Source organism: Scophthalmus maximus, chromosome 6 (genome assembly GCF_022379125.1).
Source record: "Scophthalmus maximus strain ysfricsl-2021 chromosome 6, ASM2237912v1, whole genome shotgun sequence".
NCBI classification, from domain to species: domain Eukaryota; kingdom Metazoa; phylum Chordata; class Actinopteri; order Pleuronectiformes; family Scophthalmidae; genus Scophthalmus; species Scophthalmus maximus.
In genome coordinates this window covers 8524849-8548394 of record NC_061520.1, presented here as the reverse complement: position 1 = coordinate 8548394, position 23546 = coordinate 8524849, and the positions used below count along the sequence as shown (strand labels likewise).

The window sequence follows — 23546 nt, the reverse complement described above, 5'->3', positions numbered from 1 at the left end:
TGGCCGAAGGTGAAACACGTGAAGGCAGGATGTTTTAATAGCGTGTCAGCAACACAGCCTGTCTCTGCCTTTTGTGCGTCATATTGTGTTACAGTATTCAGTTGCTGGTTTTTTTGGGGGGCTTCTTCATGTGGCCTCGTTTTGTGGCTACAGTTTGGTTTTTTGTTTCAAAGTGATGCTCATAATGACAAAAGTTAGGATTGTGAACCCAGGGAAAGGTATCATAAATAAACTATAAATCTGTCATCGATTATTTAATTTTGATCTGAATTAAATTTTCTGCATAGCAAAACAAAGCAAACAGAAGTAAGTCCGAGCAGGAGAGAGAGTGGACAGGAAAATATGAAACCAATATAAATCCATAAGAATTCTTCTTTTACTGCCACGATTTACCTGTTAACGTTTTAAATGTACCATGGTGTTACTTCTTGTTGGGTGTAATCGCTGAATTCAGTCGTTTCCCTTTTTTAAAAAGGTTGCGATGAAACAATATTCAATAATGGTTTACAGGAAATGTGGATGAATAGGTCGTGCCTCGTGCTCAACAGGCCAACAGATGAACTACACTGCCATCTAGTGAGGCATGGGCACATGTGCAGAAAGCTCCTGTGCATTTCAACTAATATGTAGTGTCACATAGTAAATATGGAACATAACAGTGCCACACGAAATATAGATATATATTTTTTTAAACGGCATCAATACGTGACTGGTTGTCAATTCACCTGCTCCTCATAAGGTCCCAGTTCCTGAGTTTGTGCAGTAGTTGCTTTCCGACTTCCGTGTGTTCATGTGTGTTCCGAAGTGGGAATGTGGAACAAACACGGATCAACATCTATCTATCTGACATTATTTTATATATATTTCCGTCCAGATATTTCCGAGAGAGGAAGAACGCCGACACGTTTTTTTTCTCTCCCTGTGGCAGGTTTTAATTTTTCACCTGACACTTGGTAGTTGTTGTAACAAACAAACGGACAGAGCACTGTACACACACGGCGAACAGACAGAAAAGCTCAGTTCAAAAGGATAAAAAGATGAGAAACAACGAGAACCGCAGTGCCAGGACTTTTTAAAAAGTGACCCTGTTAATGCCTCATTGAAGTCGAGTCCGTTGTATGATGACATGTGAGCATCGCACTGGAGTCAGAGAAGGGTCTTCTCTACAAAAACCCGTTGAAGCACGGTGACGGTCTGTGTTTCTCTCCGATCGTGAGCAGACAGTTATTTTCAGCAATGACACTGAGAAGAATATGATCTAAAGGGTTTGATTTTTTTTCTTTTTAATGTAGCAGCATAGATAGTACGACAACGTTGTTGTTCTCACAGAGGATGGAAAAGTGCTTTGGCACGATACTCTTCACCTTGGTTTATAAAAACGTGACAAAAATACAGGAAAACGCAAACACGCAAAGTTTTACCAGTACAGCAAAAAAAACACAACGTCACGCTCATGACTGAAGAACACACCATAAATCATATTGAGCCTTTTTAGGCAAAAGGACAAATAAACAATTTGTTCTTCTGACACAGATATCCAGAGCACACTAGTCACAAACTGTCCCCAACACCAGGCGTCTATCAAAGTCAACTGAGCGACAGGGTGCAGCAGTTCGGCGAATGAACAAACATCTTCACGTAAAGAGCAGAAACCAGACCAGGGCACAGTTCGTTTTCAATCCATCTCTGTTGTGGGCATCATGTTATTGAATAGAGATTTTGATCATTAGATTAGAGTGTGTATTTAATATTGACCACGTCAAATAACAATCCCAAGTAATGCAGTAATAATTACTGTCTTTTTATGGCACTTTCAGCTGTGTCACACCTGGAATTTGCTCGGTTGTCGTGGTGAAGCATTATGGAAAAACTCGATGTTGGCTCTGTGGACCATGAATCGCTATTGTTTTTGTCAAACTAGTTTTTTTATGCTTTATATCTACAAATATAAATTGAGAGGTGTTAAAGACATTGACAACTTGTTCATCCATAGAAAAGCTCCATCATTCCAAAGATAAATATTATATTCAATCTAAGATGTCACCTCCTGCGCCCACTGTGATCAGCGGTGAAATATCTTTTTTTAATCTTTTATCAGATTAGGTTGAACTGAAGGTGTCGTGTCGATGTGGGAAACTCAAACAGCTCTATAAAGGTTTAAAAGGCAGGAAAGTGGCCACATATCACTTCCATAATTCCATATTTAACCATTATCCCTCCATTTTAAAACCAGTTTCAAATGTGTTTTAAGTGTCGGTTTCAGCTTAGACTGAACACGAATTGGGCTCCTGTCCTGCATCGTTCCAGGTGGTTGTCTGACGTCAGAGCGGTCGGTGCTCAGCATTTTGGCTTTCCAGTGCCCAAACGTGCTCAAGATGAATACACACACACATTTTTCGCATTTCATTTTTCCCTCGCCGCCAACAATACTCAGCAAGTGGGGGGCAGTAAGAAGAGTTGCAGCTTTTAAAATTTTTCCACAGAACAAAAGCACCAATTAACATTCATACAAACAAGATGGAATATTCACATCGTAAAAAATACAGTATGTTTTTAATTTCTTTTATAGAAGATATTTTTCTTATGTCAATGATTCCCATGACTGAAGACAAGAACCAACAATTGATCCTTTTAAGAAGCGTCTGCGTAGCCACAGTCTGATAAGATGATTCCTCTGCCCCATCAACGTCTTTGTGATTTAAGTATAAGTATCAATGTGCTTGTTTGAAGAAGTCAAAGTTTTGAGAGACACTTGACTTTGGTCTTTTCATGTGAGTTTTCAGACACATAAATGTAGAATAATTCTGGGCGTATCCCTCAATGAAAATATCAAACCTCCACTTTGTTGTCAACTCAGGGTTTTTCTCACAGAGCCGTTGACTCGTTTCACCTGAGTGTGAAAACCTATAGAGACAGTATGAGGTCAATCCCCAGTCAGTTTGTTTTCAGCATTTTAACGTGATAAACACAGATGCAAATTTACATAAATACATAAATAAAGAAGAAAAACTTCACGCATCATGTCGATGATGTTCAGCAATGTGATTTTTCACTTTTCAACTTCCCCCCCCCCCTCAAAATACTTCAGACAGAAACACGTAACACAAACGAGACCGATCGAATTCAAGGACACACTGTCACTGTTCTCCGTCTTTCTTCAAGCACATTTAAAAGTCAACGAAAACACTGTTTTTTCCTCCCACTAAGTCACTTGGGAGTTCACTTTAAATTTACTGTGAATTTGTGTCGACAGCGTCTGTGCGGATGTGCTCGCTTCACAATGTCTCCGTTAGAAACTATTAGAAATGCGGCGAATTCTGTCCGTATCTACAGTAAGTAACTGTACACAACAGGATGAGTGCGTGGTTCTCAGAGCACATATTTACAACCCTCTAGCCCAGTGATGTCTCCAAACTGGCCGTCTTCTCTTAAACATCAGCCGAGGACTCCTCTGGAGTGAAGCGTCCTTCCTGTTGACCCCGTAAAAGGGGACATGGTGCCTCCCCTGTTGTAGTGAAACCTGCTCCTTCCTCCTCCCCCTTCTCGTTTTCTTCCTCCTCTTCACATCCGTCGGACCGACGGTCACAGAGAGGAGACCTTGATGATGTTGGCGCCAGCCGAGCTGGCCGTGGTCTGGACGGTCGGGGCTGCAGGGGGACCCGGGGGAGGGGGCGGCCTCCTCAGCCCGGGCCCGTGGAGTCCGTCACCGTCGGGCGTCAGAGCAGGCGGCGTCGGCAGACTGATGATCGCTGTGGTGATTCGGCCACTTTTGCAGTTGATCCGGCCGCCGTCATTGGTTTTCAGGTTGAGGGATGAACGACTAGGGAGGAAGAAGAAGAAAAAAACAATTTGAAAAAACGAAAAAAGTCCCACAAAGGCACCTTTCAAAACAGATGTTCCAAAGTGCTTCACAAAGAGGACAAAAAGAATAAAATAATACAAAAAATAAAACAAATTACAACAAATAAAAAAAATATAATTTAAACTCTAAACACTTCAAATTAATGGTAAAAGAAAAAGAATAAAAACCAATAATGTAAAAGCCATTTGGTAATAGTGAGTTTCGAGAGATTCATTGAAAACAGACGGTCGGGGGTCTGACAGTAAAGGCCCCCGTCACCATCAGTAACATCCACCGTCGCGTGATGACCTAGTATTGTGAAAGTCGAGTCGGATTCTCTGAGCAGCGCTGTCGGCTTTTTCCTAAGTCCTGTCAGTCCTCCTTTACACCTTTCCTTGACCTCATGAACGTGTGTGCTCGTGCTCGTGCTGTTGAGATTCACCTGGCCGCGTGTGACGGTCGGTCGCCACACTGTATGTGGATGGCGCTGAGCTCCTGCAGGCGGCCCTGGTGGTGCGTGGCGATGGGATGGGCATGGGGGGGCGTGCTGGCGCTGGGCAGAGGGAGGTTTCTCTTCGCCCTGCGGCCACAGCAGGAACCCGCCGAGCTGTCCCGGCTGGATGCGGAGGGGCTGCGCGACGGGTAGCCCTGCAGCGCCGTCTCTAGACAGTTCTGCTCGTACACGTGCTCTTCCACGAACTCGTGAGCCTGGAGAGGACAGATGGGAGGAAAGATCGAGAGGAGGGATCGGGGGAGAGGAGAGGAAAACTCCGGTTTTACAAATAAAGAGACTGCACTTAAGTCAAATAATTAATAGTGATTATAATAACAACGGTAATGGCTAAACTATCATTTAAACATGGGGGGGTTTATGATCTCATCTGCTTCTTTCGAGTCTTCGGTACAGCATTGGGTCTGTCACAATAATTACGTTATCGACTTATCGCACGATACATGAATTTGAACTCAATAATTTTTATTTACCTCAATAACTTCCATTGCGTCTACGTGCGTGTGTGTTTACATAAGAATGAATGTCAACAACAGTCCAGCAAAGTTTCTCTGCCTCTATCCTCTCATGTGTTCTCGTCGTATGATTAAACTTTTACTGCTTTGGACTATGAAATGTCAGAAAATAGGAATTTTCTTGTTGCTTGTTTTGTCCGAGGCCTAAACACAAGTCTAAGCTTTGGATAACATTTCTCTCAGCGGCAGCACAATTCGTGTAGGACTTGCATACGCAACGAGGAAAGCTCACGTGATTCATTAACCAAAAATGGTCTTAAAATGACGATAATATATCGTGCAACAAAAAGTAGTCATCGTGACAGAACTATGCAGCATGAAGTTGATCATTTATAGGAAATAGACGATAAAGCATGGAATGCATAGGGGCATGGATACAGTGTGACTGACAGCTAGTGTACAGGTGGACGTACTGTAAACTCGAGGCTTCATAGCGGCAGCTCACAAACCAACGGGTGACGTCATGGTGGGTTGACACTCGGGTAAGACAGTGTCAACGAGAAGCTTGTGATGAAGTTTGGACTAGTGGTTTCAAATGTTCTAATCGTGGCACGAACCCTTTCATGCCGGTGTATACGACTTTAAACCTTACTACTGGGCTTTTAATATAAACGTCCATGTAACTTTATATCATATGTATATATATATAATATATGTATAGTGGGCATTTACTGTAAATTACTGTAAGTGTTAGAATCTCTCAAAGAGAGACGTGTGCACTCACTGTGGTTTTCTCCAGACAGTGCAGTAGGTGGTGGTGTTGGCTCGCTAACAGAGACCTGGACTTTGTCAGCTTCTGCTCATCTTCCTCTGTACCCTGACACACACACACACACACACACGCAGGACAGATTTTTCAGGGCACTGTTGGTGGACGACCCGTCGATCACTGAAGACGGTCGATAGACTTGGACATGGATCCCTCTGTGCATCGTAAATGACTCTGCGGCCATTTGCTGAAGAATCTGAATATGAACTTTGTCATCATCACTAATGGTGAACAGTCAGTGATGTGATGCCTTCCTCTGGCTTCACGTACCTCATTTTCTCCTAAACTCTCCCGCTTCACGCTCGTTGACTTCACTCTCACTTCCATTACGAGCAGGTAGCCAGCGACTCCCGTTGTTGGCTTTCAAATAATTTACTGGCCAATTAGTTACATTACAGACCACATTTCTGCCTGGTGTGAATTGATCTCTCAGCCCCGGCCGGTGATTTATCATAATTTATTTTCTCTGCAGTGCATCTTTTGTGTCATTAGCTCTGTTATTGCCTGGCTGGTTTGGTAACCTCCTCTATTTTAACTAACTAGCTCCGTAACCACAATTGCCAAATAACACGAAAACTGAAAACAAATGAATCCTCTCCCCACAGAGCACATTGTCCCTCCGAGGACTTGGGTAGGAGGCGATCCAGCCCAAGGACTCTCCATTCATATTCCGCACACATGAACAATACAGAGACGTGAGCACGAGAACAATGCGCCCTCTGATGTCTCAATGTGTGGATTCACCCTCTGGCGGAGGCGCAATCAAAGATGTTTCGTGTCGCTGAGAGACTGAGACCCGCTGTCGAGGCGCGCGCTCCAATCATGCGAGGAAGCAGCCGATGTGTAATGTGAGCCGCATCACGATGCCTGTCATCTTTAAGATGTGGCCACTGAGGGAGTTTAGCCCCTTGAACGAGAGATCAGTCAGGTCACCCGCCTGCTGATTGGGAACAACTGGATTCTAACGCTGTGATTAAGAATAGGTGATATGGGTCAAATCTATCGTGGCATACCTTTTTAGAATACATGAAAGATATGCAGTGAATTGTGATTCAAATTCTTCCCCCCCTGAAATCACGTATGTGTTGTCTCCTCCCGGAGCCTGGGGGTTTTCAGTCACAGATCCGCCGTCTTTTAATTTTTTTTTTTACATTTCTGTTCTTCCCTACGATCGTTTTGTGTTGCGAGTTAAATGAAGGAGACTTTTCTTTGTGGAGATGAATCGTATATCTCAGGCTTTGTAGCAGCTCGACGGCGTTGACGAGATTTCCTGCCATCCAGGGAGTTTTTTTTCCTCCTCAGAAACAAACTCCGTGTGCAGTTTCTGTGACTTTAAATTAAACGTGACTCCCAGGAGTGATTCAAACTTTGTTTCGCAGTATTCAGTCCCGGACCGACGCTATTCGGCCAGACACATGTTGTAAATGTCAGTGTGCGCTGTGAACTTCCCTTAATGCCATGAATCAGTCCTGCTCTTTGATTTGCAGGATTAGCCACGACGAGATGGGGAAACGTCTATCGTCGCATTACATATAATCGTTGGTGTGTCGGGCCTTATCACGTTACAGTAATGGCATAGCAGTTTTTCAGTAATGAGTACTGAAGGGAACACATTTCCCAGGAAGACTCATTCAGTTTGCCATTTGGGCGTCTCCCTGTTCTTACCTGGAGTTTGGTGGAGGGTTAATATCAGTTTGCTTTGCTTTTAGTGGAGAGACATTCAGTCCATTTTTCTATTTCTATACAAGTTAAATAGAAAGGTGTGATGTTTGTCCACATTCATTTTGCTACTCTTGTGCTTAACGTTTAAGAAAAGTAAACTTGTATCATTCCTTTTTCAAAATTAGTAATTAGTATTTGATTACAGTTTTCTAGGAGTGTGCCCAACGTTGATCATCATATTGTCAAGCTCTGGTTCTGGATACATGCTGGGGCTTTCCATTTTCATTTACTCAGTTCACTTCGTTCAATTTAAGAGTTGCTATATTTCTGTAAGTCAACATGTGATGTGATGATATGAATACTGTTAGACCAGTACAGTAGGTACAGTAGGTATCCTAATAACATCCCTCATCTGGTTGATGTTTGAATTGGATTTTGATGTCGTTTATGCATCAATGAGATGAATAATTGTATATTTTTTTGGTTAATCATTGAATTCTTTGCATTTGTGAAAAACCAATACAATTATTGATCTACAGTCTGTCAACTAATGTTTTTCGTTTTGCCCATTGCCCGTTACTCCCCTGCTTCGTCCCCACAGAGATCTGATTGGTTTAGTTGCCAGTGAGCTCAACACCAGACGGGTTTGAATCACTGGGGGGGGGGGGTCTGTGATGTGGGCAGTGATTCAGAGGTCTGGAACCAGGCTAAGAAAATCAAGAAACCCCGTCACTCTTAAGTGAAAAGCGGAAAATTAAGTAAACAGCACCCGGAGAGATATTGGAATTGATTATCAACAAATCACCCTCAATGATAAAGAGCTGTCGTGGGATGGGGGGCCCTTCAGGGAAAACTGATAAAGATCAGCATTAAAACTTCTAATCTGACGACGGGCTATGACGGAACCCGTCATTTTGTCAAATATCCCCAATTCACTCCAACCCCAGACCCATGGTGTACGGCGCGACTGACTGACTGACTGACTGACTGACTGACTGACTGACTGACAGCAGCGGCACCACCATAATTTGATGTGCCAGGACGCTGGCAGCCTCATCACAGAGACGCACAGGGATGGGGGGGGAGTGCCTCCGCACTCACAGATGGCATTTATATGATAATTCTAACCACTTCCAGACACCCATGAGCTTTCACACTGGACTCGATTAGATCCAAATGGATTTTAGTAACCATCTGCAAGGAGGGGAGTGTGTGACTGAAAGCAAGACTGATGGACTCGATGCCAAAGGATATAGGCAATTTGCTCATGCATTACCAAACACATATTTTTCCATGGTGGTGACAAGTGAAGGAGTAAAAGTTGAAGAAGACCACAATTGGAGGATGGTTGATGTCTGCAGGTGCACATGAAGAGAACAGCGTGCCATTTACAGGAATATTTAGACATTCGGAAAATTAAGATTAGAAGTATCTATGGATCTAGAGCCCGGATGTCATTAGCTTAGCCGAGCATAAAAACTGAAAGCAGGGGGAGGGGGGAGATAGTTCAAAACTTAAATCTCTAAAGTCTACCATGTAATGTCTCATATCTTATATGTGATCCATGCACAAACAGAAATCAAGATAAATTGCACTTCAGGAGGAAAGAGCTCTATTTCTCGATAGAAGCCTATCAGTTGTTGGTCACCTCAAGTAACTCCTCATGAGAACGTGCTGTTTTATCATTTGTGTTTGTATGAATTGAACAAATGAGCGGTCATTAGAGCTGTGTAAAGTGCTATATAAATAAAGTTTATTATGACTTCACCAGTGCCCTCCACTGACTCGCTGTTCACTGGTGCCGTTCTGAAGTTTGGCTCCAGCCTCTTTCAAATGCACTTATCATGTAACAACAAGACTGTAATGGCTCCAACTTCTGCTGCTCTTTTATAGCCTCTAAATTATTTTTAAATTATCCTTTGGTTAATCATGGCGGTAATTGTGTTTTCTGTGTGTGTGGATCCTTGTGTGTGCTGCAGATGTGAAGTAGCCGCTTCCAAGTTATTGAGTTGCAGTGAACTGAAATAGTTGGTGGATCGGGTGTTTGACAAGGAACAGTCTGATAATCTCTCACGCTGAATTACATGTCATGTCGTTTTTAATGAACACATTTGAAATTTACTTCCCGGTAATCATCTCGCCCACTTGGCCGTCGGTGTTTGAGGGGGTCAGGGGGTCTTTCTCACCGTCAGCTCCAGCAGCTCGTCGATCAGTCCGTTGCGTTTGCTATGGAGGAAGGCGTTGGCGCTGCTCGACTTGGCTATTCTTATCCGGGCCATTCTGGATTTCTGTTGCGTGGGAAGAAGAAGAAGAGTGTCAGAGTGTCAGACAGGGTGGGCGTGAGGTCACAGAAGATGACTAATGCCTCATTTAATGGTGAAAATCTGCCAGCTCATCACCCAAACTCTGTAGTAATCTTCACAGCTACGACTTTTTTTCTGTCCGACGTAGCAATCTTCCTATTTTGGTGTAAATCTGTACACAGAATCTGTTACATGTCTGTTGTTTAGGGAGAGGGATCCTTCCTTTGTAGCTCTATTGAGGTTTCTTGAATTTTCTTATCTGAATTGAATGTCTAGGTGTCGAGTATACAGCGCTACATATTGATTTGACTCAGGCCTGAGGTATTACCCAACAACATTTTGCTACACAGCCAATAATATGTTGACACCCAAACACAACACGTATACAATCGAACATTCAATTCCAAAACCATGGACATTAATGTGCTGCTCTAACTGCCTCCACTCTTCTGGGAAATCTTTCCACAAGGTTTTGTAACCTGCCTGCAGGCCGCCATTCATCCCATTCCGCCATCGGAGCGGTGTTGCGGCTGTGTGATAGGGGCCCGACTTGCAATTAGGGGGTTATTCGGTCAATCAATGTATTTTTAAAGCAGAAATATCATGTTAAAAATATATGTGATATGAGGAATTGCTTCTGTAACCGTGGTATATTATATTGTACTACTACTAAAATTTTAATTACATTAATTAGTTACTTAGTTTATTTGGGGGTTTGGTTTTCATTTGCACTTTATTATTCTGTTAGTTCTGCCCTTATCTCATCCCATTGATTCAGTGTTATTTCAAACTGCTGCTGGTTTTAAAATCATAATTTTATGTGGACCCCAGGAAGACTGGCAACCTCAAACCAACGAGGATCCAAATAAATGATGAAGAAGAAACTCTCTGAAGCTGCCAAGTTTGAGACAAGTTGCAGGACCCTTCAGTGTAAAACTTGTTGTTGTTTTTTCAAAGCAGGATACCCATACTGAAGATTTAAACTAAAACATAGCAATATTAAATAAACACAATCAATCAACAGACCTAAAAACAAAGTACACTGCTGGACCTTCAGATCCAATATGAAGTCAACCTGTTAAATTTTCATTTCATAGAACTTTAAGCGTTGGTTGCCTACAGTAGCATCACTGACAAAGTGGGAAGCTTGCTGGAAGTTTTAGGTGATTATTAACATTAATCAGTTATGTTATCACTCCTCTCTGCTACGTGGGTGTTTGACTGTGGACTGGCGCGTTGTGTGGTGTCAAGGATATCTACGGAGAATATCGCTTCTGTCGTTGTAGTTTGGGCGCCAGTGAGACTGAAGGGACGAGTCACATTTTTTGTCCCGTCACAGACAGGATTCTCCGGCATCAGAGAGTTTTTGTACAGTGGTTGGTGTAGATTGTCTCTGTGCCAGCTGCTTCACAAATCTGTGGCAACACGGAGCCTGAGGAAGATCACCGAGCAGTTTTGAGATAAACCGCCAGATCTTTGTCTGAAAACGGCGAACGGACCACATTCTCTGTTTAATAACTTTCCAACTTACTCTGTCTTTTTCCTGCTCTCGTGTCCCAGCGTGTCTCTTTTTCAAAACCCTCTGTCCAGTCGATCTCTTTCAACCAGCTGACCCAGTAAATAAAATTTAACAACTAAATCTGAAGTTTTACAAGTATTTTTTACAATGGCTTCGAACGCAGCTCAGCCAATCATAACCAGGCACTAGAACTATCCGTTTTTACTCATGACAACGCACCCGTCTGCTCAATGTAAAATGAATTCTATCTGTTTGCCAAACTTTACGTATTTCATCCTCCTTTCTGCGTAGCAAATAGAATTTTCATGAATTTAAATGATACATATGAGAACAAAGGACACAGAGAGAGACACATGGGAAACGAGAGAGACATCATACTGGGAATTTCTTAGAAATTAGGAGGGAATCAGGACGACTATGTGATATAGCGCCGCCTCGAGTGCTTCTGGACGCGAAAGATGAGAGACTCCTTTAACCTGGTCCCACTGTCTTCTCTCCGCCATAAATGCATTTCAGAAACGGGAGACAGGTGAAGCAATATCTGCTTTCCAGACGTGAATCAAAAGCAATGGAATTAGTCTGGACGCTTCAGAAATACCAGTGAAGGTGTGAGGAAGGCTGGAGACTGAGATGCAATAATAATGATTGTGTATGTATGTGTTCAGTATGTGAAATGAGAGAAAGGGGGGCGGGGGTTCTCTCAGCATAGCTCTAGTTAGAGAGTGAATGAATTTAAATGTGAAAGAAGTTATGGAGCTGCCTTGACACAAAAATATGAAGGAATAACTTACTGTGCAAGAGCGCTTGCAACGGGTTGCGCTGATGCTGAGGCCCGTTCTCGTCTAGGAAACGTTTACTCCAACCACTTCCTGAACTGACGCCATTTTGGGGCTTTTTCTGAATTCTAGAGTTGTGAGCGGGTCAAGTTTGATCAAGTTGAAAGTCCACCACAATTCACAAAACTCATAGCTCAAAGTAGAAGCCTGCTGAAGAGGGACGAGGAAGTACTTTCAATACTTCTTTGAGGTAGACTACTGACTAACTCAAGTTACGGTGTGTTCCAGTGCTAGTGGTTCTCCTCGACGCTCTGTCCTGATAATGGATTCTCATTATTTCACTTTTATCATCTGTGGTCTCGGTTGACTGAGCAAATCAAGTCTGTGTGCTCCAACATCACCGCCGACTGTCCGACAGTCCGACAGTCCGACGGCCAGTGTGCAGCAGTCCGGGAGGAAAAAGGCACAAAATGTTCAGCCCCCGAAGACAAGTGGGCCTTGAAACTGCTCCACATCGAGACCTTTTCCTCTTTATTCTTTCTTCTCTCTACCCCAATCAGCCCCCCTCGCTTTCTCCCTCCGCTTTCTCCGACCGTCTCCTTTGTTTCCTCTTTCTCTTTCTTACCGCTTGTCTGACCTCGTCCTCTCTTTGCCGTCTAGCTCACGTCTTAGGCCTTCTTTTTTTGTGTGTGTGTGTGTGTGTCCTCCCTTAACTCGACAACCGGCCATCTCTCAGTGCGGTTCCACTTGACTTTTCTGTCCCATTACCACTGTGACCTCAGTCCACTTACTTGCTCAACTCTCACCGACACCCCAATGGCGAACACGCTGCTCTGCTGATTTGTTGCAGGACTTAAAAAACGGAACCTGTCGTCTCCTCCTGGGGAAGTTTCAGTCTTATCAGGGAATTGGGCACATTAGTATCAGGGGGTTGTTTCTCCTGCTAGTTTTGCCCTCTGCGGGTGACTGAGCATGACGCGGAGACACTGTACTCTGCCTCTAAGGCACACAGTATTTAACAGGGAACGACTATCACTTAAACCAATTTGGATTCCCTACTTTCTATTTTCGGACTGTGAAGCTCACGGTGGGTACATCAGACGGCCGTTTTGTAAAAGAAGATTCCCCGGGTGACTACATAAGTGTAATGGGAGCCTGGTGCCGCCTGTTATTAGAGAAGAATGAAGAAGAACGAGACCCAGAGAGGAAGGAAAGAAGAGCAGGAACGCAGCAATAGAGGGACGGAGAACAGACGAACAGGGTTGATATAATACAGATCTCTGTTGTAGCTTTTCCTTCTTCTCTTTCTGTTCTCTGTAGTTGGGGATTTCTGCGAATTGCTGAGAAAAATAGCCCACAATTGCACACGGTAAAAGTATTGGTGACTTAACCTTTCGTAGACGCGGGTATTTACTCGATGAACACATGGTAAGAACAGAAAATTACACAGACCAGTGCAGTAAAGCAGTAAAATGCACCTGTAAAAAGCACTGTACGTTCCTGGATGGGTAAAACATAATTTCTGTACAGAGGAGAGTTTGTACAGCTGTATCTAATTTGTCATGTGGTTCTTGTCATTTAGCTGCTAGGATAATTCCATGAAATTACTGTAAATTAAAGAAAACTACAACATTTACAGTACCATGACAAGTGAATGTAATGATAGAAAGTATATGATAGAAATCTTCAGAGCATCCACCTTTCTCAACAAATCTCATCTGTTGGGAACGCAAGGACATTTTCTATTTTATTTAAATCAACACATTGATGATAAAAAAACACGTAACCCTGGGATTTTTCCCTCCTCAATTATCCATCAGCAGCTGCTCTCTAACCTCGATAACACCCTTATCCAGCCCTGTGGAAAGGTCAAGCCCACTGGGTGAGTGGATTGCTAACATTTACTGTAGTACTTGAAGTGTGTGTGTGTGTGTGTGTGTGTGTGTGTGTGTGTTGAAAAAAGAAAGGAAGAATAGGAAAACCTGTAACCATTAATGAACTGAATATAAACAAAGACCTTTTTTCAGGCAAAACCATTAGTGTTCACCCACACAGCTTTTATATGCTGTAACTCAACCTCCCATTCACCATCACTGATTTAATAACATCTAATAATCCTGTGCCTCTTTGGCGGACAGTACCACGCATGTGCTCATGCTCTGATAAAAGCACCTGTGTGACCTTTGACCCTGTCCCCACAGGAGCGGGCCGGACGGCTAAAGACCCTTTTCTGTACCTTCTGAGCGCGGCGCTTGTCTGCCCTCTGGTTCTGGTGGTAGATGCGGCTGAAGTTGGAGACGATGACGGGAACGGGCAGGGCGATCACCAGCACACCGCTCAGGGAGCAGATGGAGCCGAAGATCTTTCCAGCGATGGTTTTTGGCACCATGTCTCCGTACCTAAGAGATGAGACAGATGAGAAGGGGTGAGTTAGACGAAACGGATGCATGGCTTAGGACGCACCATATTATTTAAAGCAAAAAAGTCTGTGCTCTTTGGGTTTATTAACGAGGATTTTTAAAAAAGCTGCCGTATATCATAAAACAGAGGACACAGTTTTTGAATACACCTTGAGACTGCTGGGCTTGTTTCTCGGTAGACGAACAGTCATTTCATGCCGCCACTGGTCAGACTAAAGGATAAAAGGAGCAGCAGTAACAGTAAGTGCTCTCATTCCGAGTCCAGCCACGGGACCTTGTTGTAAATTACCGTAGTGAATGATAAAAAGCTGCCATCATGTCACATCCTCTTCTCATCGCAGTAAATCCTTGCAGACTGTACTTGATACATAGGCATACCACGCTGTGTGTAGCTTACAGAGCATGTCAAAATAATAAGGTGTAGCTGTTGTTTCTTTAAAAAAAAAAAAGAATTCTATAACAAACCACGATACGATTTTAATGACGACATAATTGCAGGTTTCCACATTGCCATACACAACCAAGGTTGAATTGTTCCAGCAGGCCTCAGACGTATTTACCTAATCTTACTTTTAGCCGCGTGTGAAAAAACTCCCGGTTTTAGTTCATTATATTTGGCTTTGTCATATTATTTGAATGTCTGAATTATAAATGTATAACAACATCAAACAATCAAATCCAATATGATGCATTGACTTTGATCAATTTAAATAATTACAGCCGAGACACAACCCCTGTCAGTGAGAAAACAAAATAGTCCCTTTTCATAGAATTAAACCTGAATGAACTGATTTCTTTTAGGTTTGTCATTGTAAGAGCTTTGTTTTATTTTCCCACAACTTAAACTCCCTTACTGAGGGCCGTAATAATCTGCTTCCACTGAAACCATGTGGCCCTTTTTTTTATGCAGGAGTTGCTCTGAAACCTTTGGGCTCCTGATAACTTGATCAGGCAGGTGAGCGGCTGCTGTGACAGGTGGACAGAGGCAGGGAGATAGGACCACGTCGCTCGATCTGGGTGTAACCAAGCCGTGCCAGTGGGATCCAGGGCCAGGGAGAAGGTTTGACTCGCTGGCTAAAGCTGTGAGCCATGTCGGCGGCTAGTGGAACAAATTGATTAAAAAAAAAGAAAAAAAAAAAGAGAAACACTAAAAATCCTTCCGGGGACAGATAGTGTTTTCTGGTGCACGATGGGAACCGTTTTAATGGGGGGGGGGGGGGGGGGGGGGGGCGCGACAGGCAGGGGAAATGTTCCTTACATCACAGAGAGACAAGTGCATATTCTGCATATGACCAATTTCCTCGAGGGCCACTTTGAAAAAACAGATCGAAAACTAGGGTTTGACTTTGATCCTCAAAGTTTCACCAAAGCAAAACCCTTTTTCCCCTCTTCCTCTCCATTGCGTTCTTGACACAGTGAGACTGTTGACAGGTAGGACTCATGCACTGTTGACCACACTGCTCTCTCTCTCTCTCTCTCTCTCTCTCTCTCTCTCTCTCTCTCTCTCTCTCTCTCTCTCTCTCTCTCTCTCTCTCTCTCTCTCTCTCTCTCTCTCTCTCTCTCTCTCTCTCTCTCTCTCTCTCTCTCTCTCTCTCTCTCTCTCTCTCTCTCTCTCTCTCTCTCTCTCTCTCTCTCTCTCTCTCTCTCTCTCTCTCTCTCTCTCTCTCTCTCTCTCTCTCTCTCTCTCTCTCTCTCTCTGGCTGCTCCCCGCCCGGACGTGGGTTGGGTGCTGTGCCTCTCCACTTCTCTGACAGTTGTGTGTTTTTTGGACCCAGTCGCTGAAAAGCGGCATAATCACCAGACTTACCTAGCTCCTGTTTACTACCCCCTAAAGTTAACGCTGGGGGATTGGCACAAACAAGGCCTTCTGCTCTGCATGAATGAACACGTTCGAGTGGGAGCGTGATATCGCTCAGAAAGCCCTTTGAAAGAGAAAAAGAAAAAGAAAAAAGGATGTTCCTGAGTACAGATGTGCGCGGATGATGCGGACGATGATTAATGGCACAAATGAGCTGAAGAGATTAGAAACGGACATGCGGTTTCTTTTCCTTTTTAATCGACAAAGGACTGACTGCCTCAAATTGATCACATCATTAAAACAGTTCCAACGGTTGTTGCTGGGACGGCGTGGAGCACCAAATACCTGGGTTTCTCTAAAACTTCAAAAAATAGATATTATAGATATTAAAATATCAAGCCTCAATGACATTTCTTTGTCATACAGTTTTGACAATCACATCGTAGGAATCATTGAATCTTTTTTTTAATCGACCGATATATCGGTATAGGATTTTTTTTTTTACTCCTTAATATCAGTATCAGCATCTGTCCCCGAGTCAGGTGGGTTCTGGTTGACAGACATACAACCGTGACAAAATGGGGAATCGAATGAAGGAAGTTATTAATCGTGATTGCAGTGATAGATCATATATTCTTATTTCTCCTAATACACCAAACGTCAATCTGAAACTCCATCTGAAACCATGACTAGGCAGGCTGACGTGCACTGCACAAGCGATATTTGACCGGAGGGCTCGTTGTTATTGTTGCTCCCGGCTGCCAGACAATCAGACATATGATTTCACAGTTTGCTCCGCTCTCCGCCGTCAGCTGATGAGAGATGACATTCTCCTGGCCGTCACTGCTTTGTCGTAATAATGTTTGACACTTTCATGCCCACTATGACGTCTCAAACATCCCAAACTGCGACACAATCGTATTCAACACTTTGCTCGCCACGGTGTAGGTTCACAGCAGGGTGTCCGGTTTAAAGGGGATCGTTGTGATTGCTTTTATTAGGGAGCGAAAAAAAGGTTGTCCTGGAGCCTTCCCATCATGCACAGCGGTAGTCACCTGTTGTGCCTTTGTATCATTCTAACACTTAAATGTGCCTTGTAATCAAACGCTCGTTGAACACTGATCAGACCGTAATTATTTTAAAGCTCTTTAACAGTTTTAATTATTATTGTTCCATTAACTCATGCCCACATAATTGCTGATTTGATTAAATCACGCTGACGGTAAAATCTGCCACTGCCTGACACTCTGCAGCAATTTAACTACTACTATTGCTATAAATAATCATCATAGCACAATTAATTTTATACAAAACTTTTTGAGCACGTTTGCAGTACAAACTGATTCACAATCAGTCGACCAAGTAAAACTGTTTCAGTAAATAAATACAAATAAATAAATAAAAGTGTATTGGAGAGAATATTCATATTACTGTAATGAATTACTGCGACGTAATTGACATTTCAATTTCAGCATCCTGCTGTGTCTCAGCCTCTACAACTACATGTTGTATATGTAAGTTTTTCCAAACCTGGCTACTGATAACACCGACATGTATCTTTCAGGCATTCATTCTATTATTATTTGTGAGGCATTCCAGCTAATCCCATGGGGGTATGTTGCATAAAGGGATTCATAAATTTACATCCGTTTCAATCAGGAGTGGAAAAGTAGCCCGGGAAAAAGGACAGGGGGGATGAATTGGCTTGTTTTCAACTACCCCATTTAGAAATCTGGCAGTTCAATAAAGCGTCGCCTGAGTCTGTACAAGGGAACAAATTGCCGGATATCTGTATTGAACAGTCATAACTGATTCACCCGACTGAATTCTTAGTAATGCTGTCATACATATGCCACCATCCCTGCTGCCCGCCACAGTCTTAATTTGTCTCCCGGCAGTTTCAAATGAACTGAATATCTTCTTTTACACCTCTCATAATAACATAAAAGATACAGTGTTTTGTGCAGGTCGGTTCATGTTAGAGCTGTGCACAGCTACCACCATAAGGAGGATCAAATTCTGATGCAATGCAATGATGCAACAAGCTACAAAACACCGCAGCGTGGCGGTGTCTTTGTTAAATGATCTTCGGCAGACATTCATTATTTGGCCTTTCCCGTCAGCTACAGTTAACACAGAGGCCCAAGCTGGTGGAAAAATCAGGTTGTGAGGGGATTTATATCATAAATGCGTTTTTATCTTTCCCAATCTCCTGCTTGTTCTGCTTCCACAGCATGTGGAACGCACGGCGCGCTCTTAATAGATCAATGATGGGCATCGGAACCGTTTTGGATTGGACGCGTTGCATCAAAAAAGAGCCACAAAAGCAGTGAATCTGCCGGAATGATTTCAGGAAGGCAGAATCAGTCACAAGTGGTCAAATTTGGTCACAGCTGAGATGAAAACCAATTATCACACGTGCAGCTACAGGACAGAGCTAGTTAGAGGCTACAGGGCCTCGTGCTTTGACGGGTGTTAAAATCTGATCTTTCACTGTAGTTTGCCTTTTTATTCATTTTGTGAAGACTGATCACATGTATGAAAGGACCTGACACATGCAGGTCATCAACCAACACACATAACTCACAGTTACACCTGTGGTCAAAACTGTAGGAGGAAGCTGGAGAAAACCCACCGTTCCAACAGTTAGATGTAGCCAGTTCAACAAAAAGAAATTTGAATGAATCCGTATTCATCAAGGTAACAACACCAATGTAATAATGACAGTTCCATCAGTGATTCCGTTTGATTTTAACGCCTGCACATGTAAATAATCACCTTCTTTAAGGTTGATCCGTTCACGTCTTCGAAGGATTAACTGTAGCACATTTATTCAAATCTCCTCAATGGTTGCTAAACTGCTGAGTCCTGATTGCTTTTTGTCACGGGGCGCACATTTGCTCTGTGACAGTGCAGATTATTAGGAGATCTAGTGGCGTGATGTTTTCACATAATCTGCAATTCAATCTGAACGGCGCTCACAGTACTGGTATTGGATTATCTCACTGTCGACCCAAGCCCAGTTTGAGTATCTGACAAAGGGGATGGAAAATTCTCCCAACAATAGCCCAGTAGAACAGGCAGTAAACAGGAAACCTGTCACATGGAAATAATCAAACTTAGTGTTCGACGAAAGTAAGGACTTGCATTAGTCATGAAATCAATGAAAATATTGTGCCTCATTTAGAAAGAAGGTTAGATCCTGTTTTACAGTACTTTTGTCACCTTGCTCTGTCTTTCCCTTAAAATACGGTAGGTGAGGGGAATTGGCATTTCTAAAATCTCCCAAAGGTCTTTTTACGATATCAGAGAACTTTTCGATATCGTTCATGGTCAGAATTTTCTCAGCGCCATTCAGTGTCTTTACAGATTCACAGGGAAGCAAATCCTCCTTGTGATCCTGCATTTCTGATTTTCACTGATATTTAACTCTGGCTGCTCACTTGTCTTTACACTGCACCACGGCTTTTTTAAGTTATACTGTTAATGCAAACTGAACATTTCCTACTGCTGCTGCTGCTTCACCTTGAAAGCCCCAAAAAAAACCATTGCGAAGCATTTTTAAAAATTGCAGCATGAAATCAGATCACAGTTGCTCGTGGCATGATGAGTCGTGAGTTGACTGTAAAACATGTACATCACTCTGCTGTATTCTTCTGACAAAGCAGCTGCTTAAGGAGGGTTTGCTTAATTCTGGGACCTGTATGATAATAAAAGATTGCAACATTATACAAAAAGCAATGCAAGGCCAATAGCAACATAAAATAGCATCATTGAGATGGTATGAGATCTGCATATTTTGCATTCTTGGACAAATCTTTTCAAATTGCAGAGTCACAAGCTGAACTACTGAACTGAGTAGTAAAGAACATCACATCAACATACACTTTCCCTTTGCCCACACGCAAAGCAGCGGTCAGCAGGTCAAACGCCGCCCTGCTGCACCACCGCTTCACCCTTCACAACACATTTACAACCCTCTCTTCCCGTTTCATCAGCACAGCGCCAACACAGAAACCAATCTGCTGTACTAAACCTGGAGAGAGTGGACACGAGAAGTGGCTGACCTGACCATCCATCCAGGGGGACTGCAGAGGGTGCACAACCCGATGTACTGACATTCACACACAATCTCACCTTTCAGTTTTCTGCTGAATGAAGCAGGAGAGGAGGCGTGACAACAGTGGAAATGAGAGGGAGGAAGACGAGGTGGTGGGGCGACGGGATTAAACGGGAGGAAAAGCAACAGCCTGGTGTCTGTTATTACACACACAGGCGTGTGCGAGATGCAGGAACATTAGTTTGTGTGACCTGCTGCCACTGGAGAAAAAAGAAAAGCACCATCCATTATGACCTATGTGAGCTCTTGTGTGCATTGGAGGCTGCGCTATTTCAACAGGGAGCGTTGACATCCAGGGCAAAGTAACCTGCCTCAGAGGCCTGAAGAAAAGCAGTGAGTTTATCTAAAGCATGAATAAGAGCGGTTCAACTGAGGTTCATTGTCGGCCAAAACATGATAGATAATAGCTGGAAAAAAAAAAAATTAAACCCAAACAACCTTTTTTCAGTGCATCAGAATTTTTCCCTGAATAAAAAAAAAAAAGGATTACCATTTGTAACTGCCTGCTTAATATTCATACAGCTACAGTGTTAAAGACGCTGCCTAGTAATATCACTGTCCTCTCCTGGGTTATTCTCCTTTTTCCATTCAGTATCTCACTGTTGGTTTGCGTTGTGAATTTTAAACAAACTGTCCTTATTTAACACAACCGGAATTTGAGGTTACCGATATTTGAGCTTAACGTTGATCATTGCTTCAAGACAAAGACGTTATTGTACATGCTTATAATGATGATTGGACCTGACGCAAGAACCACTTGTAATGGAATATGAATATTCCTTATAATAAACTTTCAGATTATTTCTTAAAAGAGATTAATCAAATTTGCTCATCATATCTGACCCGATCTGATTGGGTTGTATCTATTCTGTTTATTTTAAATTTTACACTGGGAACTGTAGGTTACCTTCTTTTCAGGCGGGTTACAACAATTCAGAAATTCTCACACACCAATAATTGCCTCAGGGTCTTTATGCAGGAATTCAGAATAAATTCTCTCATCCATCTCCGTGACTGTCACATTAGCTGACCTTCTCCATTTGGTATCTGCCATTTTATTTCCGTGACTGGACAGCTCTGTGTTGATGACACTGCATCGACAGCTGGAGTTTTTACTCATCTCCATGCGAAATCTCATGTATGTGCATGTGTAAAATACATGCACATGCTCATGATCAAGTTCCTCAAGTAGTTTTTGACAAATTTGTGAAATTAGTGCTGAATCTGACACTCGGCACACAAAAGAGATTTAGGATGAGAACACACCCCAAAAAATGAATAGTTTCAGTTGAGTTTAGTTTTTACATCCCTTTAATGCTGCATCTATTTTCAATTTCCCCTCCCCGTCACGGACTACAACTCTGAATCACTGCTCTTTGTTTTTTGTTTTTCAAGGCTGTGCAGGATCCTTCGTGGATTTTTTTCTCTGTGCTGTCAAACAGGTTTCAATGGCAATTTCAGCTACACAATCATCAGAAGTAATGAAGCGTAGTGTCCCGGAGATGTGACAGGAAATTCATATTTGTCTGCGGTGCTTCAGCCTCCTGCAGAGATGTAGCAGCTCAGTGAAGTGCTGGGGCAGCAGAACATTCAGGAACAATTAAGTATCAGTGCTGAGCAAAGCAACAGGATAAGTATGGACTTTTTGTGCATTGTGATAAAAACACCCAAGTGAAAAACATTAAGCCTCCTGAACCTGGCATTTCATTGGAGGCAGACAATGACAGATTATTGCCAGAGTCAATTATAAACACAACCAGCATCACTCAATAAAAGGATTTGTTCTAAATCTTTGTCCTTATGCTGATTTACAGTGTTGTACTATACAGTATGACTAGAGTAAATGATAGACATATTAATCAGGGCTGAATAATTTGTTTGAAATGAAAAAAAATATACAGTATATGATGAAATACTGGGTAAAATCTGGCCAAATGTTTGCAAGGATTTGAAACCCAGAAGTGTTTTAATCATAAAGTGGTTTGTTTGAGTACTAATATTTCAAATCCTTTCTGGACCAACATTCTTTCCATTGCTTGATGAATCGGAGCCATTGTTTCCATCTCCTTTGTACTGCGTCACTCCATCTTTATCCATCTTATTTGGCTCAATAGCTGAAGACTTGATATGATATGCTAAGCACATACCAGGATATTGTTAATGTAAAGGTGTAAAAATCATTTGAATTCAGTGTTAACATCTTTGTGTCTCTGAAACAATTTCCTGTATTGTCTCAATTATGTTAGTATTTAATAAATATGTCAAATAAGAGGATTAAATCGGATTCCCTAATTATCATAAAATCACGTACAGAGCAAATACACAGCTTCGTCCTCCCCACCTTTACATGTCCCTAAAGTCATGAAGTATTCCCAGTGCTGAGTTATTTTGGACTCTACCTTTCGGATTGTTGTTCCCTGTCCATTACCGGAGCTTGTGACATCTGGTGAATCTACTGTTGGACAAGACGAGTCATAATCGCAGCCAACGATTTAACCCGCAACCAATTAGTTTCTCATCTCTGCTTGAGTTCTGCTTCTCCTCCTCCTCCTCTTACTCTCCGTCACAGGGGGGTATTTAGTGGAGGGAGCTGTAGCTCTTGATCAGTGGGACTTGAAGTTCCTCCACCATGATGTGATGGAATGGTGCACAATTAGCGGTGGATCTGAGAAACTCGCCTCCCCCATGTCATATCAGGGGCAAGGAAATGAAAATGTGTCAATTAATAAGCAGGAAGTGCTGTCCTTCCCTAATGTGCTAATCTGGTAACTGAACTCCATCACTGGAGCCATGGTGCCGGGACGGAGCAAGCAGATCGCCCACCCACTGATCCGTACTTGCCAGTGATGAACCTTTAACCCTTCGACAAATCACATATTTTGGGATTCGCTTTGAGAAAAATGACTGTCTTTTCATAAGCAGGCCAGCATGGTTCACTGATAGGAAATACTTTAGACCCAACACATGACTTTTGAGTGTGCCATCTCATATAGCGGTCTAGCGTCAACTTTCTTCCCATAGCTGACAGTGTAAGAAAAAAAAGAGTTTGAGTCTTGTTCAAAACAAGCAAATTGATTTACATGGCATCAGACGATGGTGTGGTTAGCTGCTTCCTAAACACACATGGCGCCTTAAGGGTGTTTGATTTAATGTTCCCATCCATACCAAATTGGCGGAGCTGCATCACAATCCAAGATGTTGTTTGAATCAAGCAAACACGGATCAAATCTTCCATTGGAAACAAGACATTATACTCCCACATTCCCATGAGCATGACCCGCGTGTAGGCTTCAAGTCTATTTTCCTCTGTTT

At 42.7% G+C, this 23546-nt stretch overlaps 1 protein-coding gene across 2 annotated transcripts in view; it reads right to left on the bottom strand.

Moving 5' to 3' along the window:
- Positions 1-929: 929 nt before the first annotated feature.
- The window catches only part of LOC118309296 (potassium voltage-gated channel subfamily D member 3-like), a 107454-nt gene continuing 84837 nt past the window's right edge, over positions 930-23546 (bottom strand). For both annotated transcript variants that reach the window (XM_035631233.2, XM_035631232.2), the window contains exons 3-7: positions 14133-14295; positions 9485-9586; positions 5592-5684; positions 4284-4549; positions 930-3820 (exon numbers count right to left, since the gene is read on the bottom strand). In XM_035631233.2, the coding sequence (XP_035487126.1) occupies positions 3583-3820; positions 4284-4549; positions 5592-5684; positions 9485-9586; positions 14133-14295 (862 nt within the window). In that variant the 3' untranslated portion in view covers positions 930-3582. The remainder of the gene's footprint in view (positions 3821-4283; positions 4550-5591; positions 5685-9484; positions 9587-14132; positions 14296-23546) is intronic.